At 23.7% G+C, this 12107-nt stretch overlaps 1 protein-coding gene across 2 annotated transcripts in view; it reads right to left on the minus strand.

The window, feature by feature from the left end:
• The window catches only part of LOC129607987 (uncharacterized protein MAL13P1.304), a 236556-nt gene that overhangs the window by 102531 nt on the left and 121918 nt on the right, over nt 1-12107 (minus strand). For both annotated transcript variants that reach the window (XM_055519279.1, XM_055519278.1), the window contains exon 6: nt 6636-6672. In XM_055519279.1, the coding sequence (XP_055375254.1) occupies nt 6636-6672 (37 nt within the window). The remainder of the gene's footprint in view (nt 1-6635; nt 6673-12107) is intronic.

The following is a 12107-nucleotide window of genomic DNA, read 5'->3' on the forward strand; positions in this document are numbered from 1 at the left end:
ATTTAATTAACTAAAAGAATTCGTTATTTACCTTTAAAATAAAAATTTTCTCTTATATATTTTTAGATAATTTATTATTTCTATTTTTTTTTTAAATAAAAATATCCAAAAATATTATTTTGTATTCAAATAAAAAATAAAAATTATGTAAAATTAGAGACACGGTCACGTCAATTCTTCGATACTCGTACGAATGCTTTTCGAAAGCTATTTGACATATTAACAAAAAAATATCAATTCTAATATTTTTCAGAATGGTTCCATTACTAAGCTTGATTGGATTTGATTTTTGTATGTATATTGTATTTTGAAAATGTTAAATGAAAATTCATTTTGAACTTGGCATTGCAGCAATATTTTACTAGAATGGCAGCGTTATCGCACCACTCATTAATGCGAATTTTCATTATTATACGTCTAAACATGACAAAGTCGCCTTATACCTCCAAAATTATTTATGAAGTTATATGGCGACTACTGTAAGAAGTTACGTAAGTTGACATTAATTTTTCGATCACATGATTTTTGACTACTTTTCATACATTTGAAATAATTTTCTCTATAATTTTTAAAACTTTTATTCTTTTTAATAAATTTCCCTTTTTACTTTTTCAGAATGTCATTGCCGGTATTCTGGTAATGTAATGTATATAACTATGTATGAATAATGTATATGAATCATAATATTAATAATATTTTACGATCAAACACAAATATTTTTTGCATATGTTTACAAGTATAAAATTCACCAATTGTTCGTTTCATTAAACATGCAAAAATGTTGCCTTATGTACTCAAGCATAATTATGTATGGTGGCGCTTATAAGCATAAACTTAAAAGAATTTTAAAATTAATATTTCAAATGTCTATTTTGATAGATGACGAAAATTTGAACTTGAACTTGAATAAATTTGAAATGAAATATTTACGAAATTATTTGTGTGTATATGAAAGTGTTTATGGAAAAGTTTATTTTAAATTATAAAAAATAAAAAAAAAATAACAAATTTTAATATTCAAACAAAAAAAAAAACTTCCGTTGTATTTTATCGAAAATACCGGTCAAACCACAAAAATTATTTATTGCACATCCATGCCCACTTTTTTTGTCAAAACATCTGTTTTTCGAAACTTTGTTTTGATTCATAAAATATTTTGTTTGAATTTCAATTTAATTACCGTTATTTGATTTAATTTCCTTATTTAAGACTCGAAACACTTTAGAATATTGAAAACTTTTTACGGTTTTATAAAGTTTTCAAAAATATGTAAACAATCAATAGCGGTGATATCAGAGCTGTAGTAAAACTGTAAACTAAATATTGTATTAATGCTGCCATTTCGGTATCACATAAGAGGTTCTTAAATTCACAAAAGTGTTACTTAAATTTATATTTCACAAACTATTACAAGAACATTTGAATTTTAAGATATACATAAATTGAATTTATATTTTGAAATTTTAAGAAAATTTTTAATTATAGCAAGTCGTCAATCGCACAAGCTCTTATCCATCATACCACTTACACAATCGCAAGTTTACATTGATTACTATTCTCTATATAACGCACGTATACTCGTATCATATGTTTTCAGATCATCTTGTATTGCTATTATCCCCTGATGCTATTATTTGCAAAACCCCATTTTTTGTGAATATAGTACCTTCCAAACATTCTACATTTTATTACAACTGCAGAATTTGCAAATATTAACAACTTATATTTCTCTCTTTATTACATCCTTTAATCTCTTCATTTATTGTACTCGTATTTGTGTGTATTAAGCGTACACATACAAAATTAAATCTAATTCAATGTTAAGAATTTATTTTTACATTAAATTCTCAATAATTTCATAAAATATTTAAGTTTTTTAAAAACAAGTTTAAAATTTCCTATCGAAAGGGTTATTTAAGTAAAAAAAAAACCGGTTTTTGGTAATGTATTTACATTATATGTATAGAGTTATGACATACTTAAATTGTGATCGATAAAACCGAAGTAGAACGTTTCACTTTAAACATTTTGAGTCAAAAGCTAACACTTGCAATTAAAAGGTTTTAAATAACAAAATGTTCTATTCCAATTATTTACCTAAAACTAAGCTTTTTTTGCATAAATTTAGGAGGAATATGAAAGAAATAATTTTAAAAGAACAATATTAATACCTGTACAAAACTTAAAAAGAATTTGGTCTGGCAGTCAAACTAAAATGGTTTTTCACATATAATCGGAACGGAGCTATGTAGATGTAAATTGAATACATTTAGGGATTACTTTCTCTCACTAGAACTTCAAACAGTCTTTGCAGAAGTACATATAGAGTTTAGGTTAATTTGGCATCAATTATCAATATTTTGTGAGGAATTTCGAATTCACGATTTCGATTTTCAATAACAATTTCCTTTTAGACTATGTGTATAAATATTTAAAGCTTGCTTTTTTCAATACACATCTTAAACTTACTGCCTAACTTAGTCATACTTATATGAAAATAAAAATTAATTGTAATTTTCCTATAGAACGACATTCTTACGTACATAGCATATACGAGTATGCATACTAAATTCAAATTATATATTGAAATTATTATATTGAACATACACTTATACTATCAATTCATTCACATGTTTTTATACACAACCACATACGTACATGTATAAAATGCAGATTTATTATTATGATACCCATTATCAATATTTCGGTGAAGGACAAGGTCAAATTTCAGGCTTTTTTTGTTGATATCATGACTTCATTTTTACATATGCACATACATATATGTATGTATGTAATTTCATGTAAACAACTATAGGTGGTGTATGTATATATGTGTTATACACATTAAAAAAACAAGCATCATAATATAAATAAACAAAAAATAACGTTATTCATTCCGTTTTTTTTTTGTTTCTGTACTATATTCCTACAAACATACATCATGAGTATTTAATTTTTTAAAATGGAGTCTGGTCGTGAATTGTTTACAAAATTTTTTTTTGTTCTTATTCTCTTAATAATGCTATGCTTTATATTTTATTATAATCATTTAGATTGGAGATTGATATATAGAATGTATTATACTTATATTGCATATAATGCATGAAGTTTGAAACGAAATGGAAAGTGAAACTAAAATAATATAGAAGGCGCTGATGCATTCACTCATTTCATTAAGCAAACTCGTTTCTCGACGCAGAGGCCGCCATCATTTGTTATTTTGTTTTTTGATATCTACTTTGTGCTTCTTCGAATAGTTAGGTAAAAAATTACATTTTATAGAAATCGAATAATATGGTATAGGAAAAAAGTACAGTTGAGAGTTCTATTCAAAACATTGTTGAAGAGTAGAAAATAAGAAAAAAAAAAGGACGCCAGATAATCTTTATATGTAAGTACTTTATTTTGTGTGTATGGCAATTTTATTCTACGGTTTTGTACCAAATATATTGTGTTATACAAGTATTGGTATATGTACAGCTGGAAATTCAACGCTACTCGATATTATTACGTAGGTATATAATAAAAATGTGAATGAATGAATGAAATGCAAATTCAAGGGCATCTGTTCCATAATAACGGAATGCGAGGTAAAAATGGGGTTATAAAAAAAAAAAAATATATATCAAAAAGTTTTTGTTTTTGTTTGTAGTATTTTTTAAATAAAGTTGTATTTTTATTTTTTAACCTTGAAATTTGTTATAAAATAGTAAAGTTATAAAAAAAGAAACAAAAAATTGTTTGTTTTTAAGTGAATTGCTTATATGTGTGTGTAGGTATGTATGATAATATTATGGAGTATTTACTATATACATATATAAATATTGTAAGGCATTAAAAAATTGCAGTTATGTATGCATTTACGTCCATTATGCGAAAATAATAAAAGTATTTGTTTTTAGGATATTTTCTTTAACGAAACGTGAAGCTTAATCAAAATCAGCCTTATGACGAAGCAGAAAACCACACATTCATTAATAGACCATTCATACTAAATAACAATCGATTTTGTAATTTAAAATATATAGCGTTTTTTCAACATAAAACAACGCAAGCTGTTTTCAAAAGGGTTTCAACTCGATTCCCAATAATAGCCTATCTATACGATACCGGGAATAAATTTTTCTTCTATAATTTTAGACGATGGGTATTCTAAAAGAGCCAAGATTATGAAAGTCAACCGAAGATTGAATGTATAAAATAACAATTTATTTTTTATTATAGGAACTTTATGGTTTTATGGTATTCGATTCTTCAGAACTCTCTTATTCAAAAAAGTTATTAAAAAAGGTGATTAAAATTATGAGACATAATTTATATAAGAGATTAGAAATGATAAAATGTGATTTTTTTAAATAATATTATATATATGTACTATAAGAATTAAAATATTTATTGTGAAACAACATTGTACATATGTACATATATACATGAGTAAATTAATATGTTATTGTCCATGTATACTTGTGTTATCCTTGTGTAATTTATTTTGAAATTTAAAATTCCTTGAAATCTTGTAAGGAAATTACTGTATTACAAATTCATATGAGTATACATATTTTAAATATATTGTTATACTGACACATTTAAGTATATGTATGTATATTTACTCATCAAGTTATCATCAAGGATATTAAAAAGTTAATATCAACAATGAATAAAAGAAAAACACAAAATAATTCAATTCCTCTCTCTATATATATATATATATTTTAAACAGTGCAGGTGAGGTGACAAAGAAATAAATACAAAGAAACGGAAAGTAATTGCTATAATGTTGCAAAAAGCAAAAATATTACTCTTTACTGTTATACACAAGACATTTTTCCCAGATATAAATTCACCTTTAATTATTGTCAATACCATATAAAAACTGATATGAAGTAAAAATAAATATTTTATTGGCAAACAAATATTTATGGAAAATTAGAGTGAAAAGGAGCTCTATTTCCTTTTCATTAATAATAGAGTAATTTTAAAACTTTTTAAAATGCAAGAAGAATAAAAATTTGTAATAACTTACAAGTTATTGTCAGTTCGTTTGAATGATCTTCTCAAAATTATAGTACGCATGTCATTCAAAAATTAAATTTCGATTTCCATGAACATGAACTGAGGCTTCCCAATTTACTTTATTAATATAACACAATTTGATTTAATATAACACAATTTAATATAGGCTTTGCTCTTGTACTTTGGTCAAATTTAATAAATCTTCACTCAAATAGATTTTTGAATGTTGAGAAACCACTAGGCAGTAAATACAACAAAAGAAATTTTGCCCATTTCTATAAATAGGCAAAATTTTCCGAATTTATAATATACTGTATATATAAAATGAATTAAAATGAGTCAGAGTATTGCTACAGCAGAGCAACCGGCCAATTTTTTTTTTTTTTGAAAATTTGGCAAAGAATTGTGTATACAAAATTATATTTAAAAATATTTTTATATGTAAAATTTAAAATTTACTTACCTGCCACAACAATTTTCTAAAATTAAAATCACTTTTCTCTTTAAAATTCACACAAATCGCAATTTATAACACACAAATTTGTTCTAATTTAAAATTTATAAAAAAAAAAAAATAGAGACGAAAATTTTATTTTTCTCAAAAATTTCACGAAATGTGACTTTTTACACGATTTTAAATTAGTTTTTATTAACAAAAGTGTTTTTCTTTTAAATCCGTAATGAATTTTATAATAAAATTTAATTTATTTCAGTAAATTATAATTAATATTGCTAAAATATATTACGAAAAATAATTATTTTAATATTCAAGCATAATATAGGCACATTTTGAATATTTTTTGGTATCACAAAGTGAATAAAATTTAAATTGTATACTTTACTAAATAAAACATAAATAATTTTTTTCTTTCATAGTATTGCCGTTTAATTCCAAAAATATAATTGCTTTAATATTCAAAAATGAAACTGTAACAACTCTATACTTGTACCACTTAAAAGCAATAATGCCTTCAATATTTCAATGAGTTTAAACTTATAAAATTTGACATAAGTATGTATATTTAAGAGTAACGGTATTAAATATCGTGAAGTTTCTATCTAGTGAACACTATGTAGTTTGTACTATGAAAAATTCTATTTAGCTAAATAATTTGTGAATAATTTGTTTTCAGACCAACAAAAGTTAACCGATTTTAAGCATTTAGTATATAAAATAGAAATTCAATGAAACATTGAGAATGAAACACTGAAAATGAAACATTGAAAATAACTTTTAAAACATTAATCGCCAAATTTCTAATGAAATTTTTATTCATTTCAATATTGTTCTTTATTATTATTGAATTTGAGAGAGTTCTTATTAAAAGGATACTCAAAAGACGGGCTACAAATTCAAGAATAAATTAAAATTTTCGAGAATTATGAATTTAGAACTATTTTGAATAATTATGAAAATTAAATCACTTTCCAATTAAAAGAAGAAAATTAATTCATATTGAAGTCGAATATTCTCTAAAATTTACTCAGACGTTCTCAGCTAGAGTATAACATTATGTTTAAATTTGAAAACATTTTAAATATTTAGAAATAAAATAAAGAGGTACTTGCAAAAATTTTAATTTAAAAATAAAAAAATATAGCTAAAATTTTAAAAGACTTACTTTGAGCGGCAAGTAATTGTTGATGTGCAGCAGCTCTCTAAAATAAAAAAAAAATAGAATTAAAATTATAATTATAGAAATAATTGAATTATTATTTTGCGAAGGTGTTCAAAATAAACTGAAAATTTTGTTAATTTTGTTATTTATTATAAATTCAGTAAAATTACAATTTATAGTCGGAATTTTTATCGACTAAAGTCAAATATTGCCGAAAATTATTAAAAACGATTTATAGGCGTAAATTTTAAATTTATATTAATTTAGTTTTGGTTAATGAAGTCAAAAACAATCTATTTCTGAAAAATTTGACTGGGTCGTAAAACTGGGGTATATAACATAATTTTAGGAGTTCTCTCATATTATTCCTGTAGTATTAACCTTAGATATGCTATGGTGTGTATATAAACGCCCTACAAGATATGAGCACTGTATATTATTATAATATTCTTGTACTTGACTAAACACGTGTTTGTATATATATATATAACCTCATATAAATAAACACACTCATGCAGAAGTTCTCAATATTTTGCAATTGACCATAAACATCCATAGAACCTTTTGCAAATGTTTTTCATTTTATAATTAATTTTCTCATTTTAATTACTTTACGATAATGAAAATAAATAATTTTGCATGTATAAGTATACGATATACATGCATAAATATATAGAATCATAAATTCATTATCCTTGAAATTATCGTATTTTATCACTATCTTTTATACTATAAAAAAAAATTCTTCTTAAAGTAAATTTTTTTTCGACTATATTTTTATTTTTGCGGTTTAATTTTGCATTGCTCTATTTATATATTTCGGGATTCTTATATACGAATAAGTACGAATATTATAGGCATTTAGTATAAGGTATATTTTCAGTTATACATATATTAAGTCAAAGGAAGCAAATAAAGTAAATGATTCAACGAATCAACTGTGATTTGTGGCACGTTTACATTTAATCAGAATTTTACAGACGGAAATAAAATGTACGTGCTGAAATACAAGGATTTCAATGACATTTTAATCAATTAATATTTTTATTATATACGTTTGCATATTCGAAAGCGTTACAATTATATTATTATTGAATTGAAGAAAATTGACTCATTGCTAAAATCAATGATTTGGATTTTTTGGAAAAATTTGTGGAATGGTCGAGCAACGATAATGCGTGTGTCTCGAATATTATGTATGTGTCAGTTATTGCCCTTGATATTGAATATTATTTTCACTTAAAAATTAACCCTGAGCTACTGAAAATATTAAATTGGATATAAAAATATAATTTGTATTTTGTGTGCTGTGTTAGCAGTCTTTTAATTAGTAAAAGTAATTTTACTTCACTAAAGCTTAAACAAATAGTTGGAACGGGATCCTAATTAATTTTCAACTAATTATTTACCTATAAGTATCTTTTATTTTATATTAGTATCTTAATTTTATTACAATTAACATTACAATTTTACGATATCAAGATTTTCTTTTAGATTTCATTTCGTCTTACGTCGTCCCATTTCCGCTTACATAAAATTTATTGTCTTTTTTTTTTTTGTGTACCCTGATAAGCGTTTTGTTGTTTTTTAATTAAAAGGCTTTCTAATTTTATCCAAAAAAAAAAAAAAATTATCATTAATAAAATACAAAAAAAATTTTTTATCCATTCTTGTTTTCTAATTTTGCTGTTTTTAGAAGTTTTACTAAAAATTAAACCCAGTTAACCTTGACTGACTAAAAAATGGTTAAGTTCAAACACACACCCACAGAAGAAGAAAATTAAAAACGAAAATAAATAAAGCAAAAAAAACATAGAAAACAAAAAAACAAACTAAAAATATTTAAAGAAAATTAACAGAGACTAGAAAATAAAAAACGAAAAAATAAGACGAAAAAACGCAGCTTTCGACATAAGAATTCGGTCTTTAAACTACAAATATATATATATATGTATATATATTAATGCCCATAAATAAAGAGATTGCTGTCAACATGTTAAGAATACGAAAAAGTAAAAAATATTGAAATAATGAAAAAAAATTTTTAGAATTGTTCACAATAATTATAGGGTGTTTTCGAATATTTACTGAATTTATGACGTTTTCATTTGTGAGAATGGAAATTTCAGAATAGTGAAAATTGTAAAGAAATTTTATTAGTGGATTAAAGATCAAACCTATATTGAAGCTTATTCTAAGTATCAAACCATTAGGTGATAGTAATAATTATCGTAAAATTTTCGATATTATTATTATAAACACAAACCAATTTATAGTAATGATTCGTATTTGAAACTTTTTCGATAAATATCACTATTGCTAAATAATTCAATGCTCTGAAAAAGACCCATTGCGTGGATTTTAACTTTCAATCATCCAAATTATGCTTTTATTTTCGTAACTAGTTAGAACTCTGAACTTCGTTGCTTTTGCAATACTAAAATTTCCAAAGAGTTCAACGATACCTAGAGAACAAAGGAAAATTAAGAGCTTATTTGGCGAGTTTGCACATTTTGAACAGTTGAGCAAAAGACTATGAATTTTCGCCGATTGAATAAGTAAGTATAAACGGAATAATAAAATTTCTACATCCACTTGGAAATACTTTTTAGCAAAACGAATTAAATTAAAAGAATGAAAAAACAAATAAAAAAAATAAGTACAAATTTACTTTTGCGCAAAAAAAAAAAGGCGAAAGATGAGGTAATCCAACTATTTTCTAAAACTAAAATACAAAAACAAACAAAAAAGGAAATTAAAAATAAGAAAAGAAATTTTTTTTAATTTTTAGAGAAAAAAAAATTTTAATAATGTTGATTAACATTGAATAGCACACAAAACAGACACATTGGTTTTCTACTATTGTGATAGTACGCCGCATATCGCCACCACATTGAATTTGTATGAGAACAAAAAAAAAAAACAAATTGTGAATTAAATTGTCTCTAACAATTAATAATGGTCATGAGAATTAACACATTGTATTTGTTTTTCTATTTATGTAAAACAAGACATTAAAATTTTGCCATTTGAAAAATTATGTGAAGCAAAAATTATACAATTACCACGTGGATGAAAAAAAATCTAATACGCAATATTATTGTGAATAAATTTTTTTATGTTTTGATCGTTGGAAATTTTAGAAGAGTTGACAGGAATATGAGGCAAATAAATTCATTTTAAATTTTATTAAGAGTAGGTACTCTTTGAGAATGCCAAATTGCATGATGACTTTGTCATGTCTTTCCAGGTCATATGTCAATTGTTATAGATAAAAATGCTACTGAGTTTTTGATTTTTGTCGGATTACAGTAATTATTTGACGTTTTCAAAAAATACTGCGTTTCTCGTATTGGGTGAAATTAATATTGCCTAGAATAATTATCGAATAAAACAATAAAAAATAATAAAAATTTACATTTTGTATTATTAAATTTTGTTGGAAGACATTGTGTACTGATAAAGTTTGAATAGCTGCTTGATTACTATTATTATGATTATTATTCGGTAATCCTTGATTTTGTTGAAGAATTAAACGTACACCAGTTCTTTCTAATGCTTGAACATCAAGTGATTGTGAACGACCTCTTTGACGTGACGGATCTATATGATGAGATTTATTTGATATCGATGAGGTTTGACCACGTATCCATTTTTTCACAGCCGACATTTTTATTTAATAATTTTGATTTTTTTTTTTTTTAATTAAATATTATATTCACTTCGTTATATATTAATATACACGTATATATATTCATACATATATTTTGTTTAAATAATTAAGTGTTATAAAAAGTTCACTATTTTTATTGTATTTTTTATGATTTAATCAACTTTCTTTGTTTCAACTTATTTAAAAATATTTAAAAAATTATATTAAAATTTAAAAATACCGTTATTATTGTCACATTTTATTTTTAAAAAATTTGAAATTGAACGGGAAATCTAAGTTAACTAAAAAAAAAAATAAGAACAAATTTTATTTTTCAACTTTTTTCAAACTTTGTTCTTTAATAAAATAAATTTAACTCAACTATCGCAATATAGATGGCGGGGTAATCGCTTAAAATTATTTTTTGCTTTTTGTCTTATTCGAAAAGCTTTTTTAAACTTTTATTGTTTTCCTTTCTTTTTGTTATATTTGTTTTTTTTTGTTTTTGTTGTTGTAGAGCTACCTACTTGTTGATAAAATAATATGAGAAATGAGCACGTGCTTTTATTGTAAGTATGTTGGTGTAATTGTTTGCGTTATTTATTGATTATCATTTTTGTTTTGTTATTGTTTCATTCGTGTACACTTGCTTTCGCTTAATTGTAAATGCAGTAAAATAACTATGAATGAGCAAAAATATTTTAATTTTTCTTTTGTATATGAAATATTTTTGAATTAAGCTTTTAATATTTTTGAATACTCATTTTGTTAGCTAAAATATTGTTCAATTGTAATTGAATATTTCATATTGACCTGTATTTGATTTTTGATTGTAATTCTATACATGAATCTTATAAAATTTATAGGTAGTCTATGTAGTAAGATGAGATCACATTGTAGCTCTTATGATGCTGAAAATATTTATGATTCTCTTTTATTTTAATTTATTTAATTCGAATAACATTTTTCATCATATTATTTAAGACAACAATTAAAATAACGAAAACAAAATTTTTTTATTTAAATTTTGTCACGCATTTTTTATTTCTCTGGTTTTCTTATTTTGCTTTTGATTACTTTTTTTACTATACTTATAATTTTGATGGCAGAACAATAATTTCCAAATAACATAAAATTTATTTTATTTTAATTTTGTTGGTTATTCTTTCGGAATGTAAAAAATTACACGTGATTTTATGTTTCAACTAAATTCACCAATTTATTTATTTAAGGCGGGAATTAATATTACAGATATCATTTAATATGGTGGTTAATTCTATAACAATGGTGAACATTAAGTAATTCGCTAAGAAATATGGGTTAAGTGTTTAAAATTATTACCAAAAGCAATTTAGTAATAATTTCAAAAACAAAACCTTTTATAATTTTTTTTGAAAATTTTTTTTTGTAATTTTCTTAATCATTCAATTGAAAAAATTGAAAATTTTTAAATTTTATTACAGACACTTTGTGATTTTAAATAAATTCGAATAAAATATTTTAAATATGTTTTTTAAACTCGTCACTCATCATCCTTAATAAAATAGAATAAAAATCTATATATGTATAGAATTATTTATTAAAATATTAAAATGCAACACAAGACAGCAATCTAGACAAAAGTTCATAATTTAAATCTTTGACTTATTCATAAAAGCGTGCTAAGAATTACAAATTCATTGGAATAATTAATTTTTTTTTTTTAATTTTAGTATTACGGACCTAATAAGCTTTTATAAAAGCCACACATTGTTATTACATCAATTACTCGTACATCGGAAAATTTATATTTCATTTTTATTTTAAGTAGAATTTAAAAAAAA

This window comes from Condylostylus longicornis, unplaced genomic scaffold (genome assembly GCF_029603195.1).
Source record: "Condylostylus longicornis isolate FDR11 unplaced genomic scaffold, ASM2960319v2 ptg000030l, whole genome shotgun sequence".
Lineage (NCBI taxonomy): Eukaryota > Metazoa > Arthropoda > Insecta > Diptera > Dolichopodidae > Condylostylus > Condylostylus longicornis.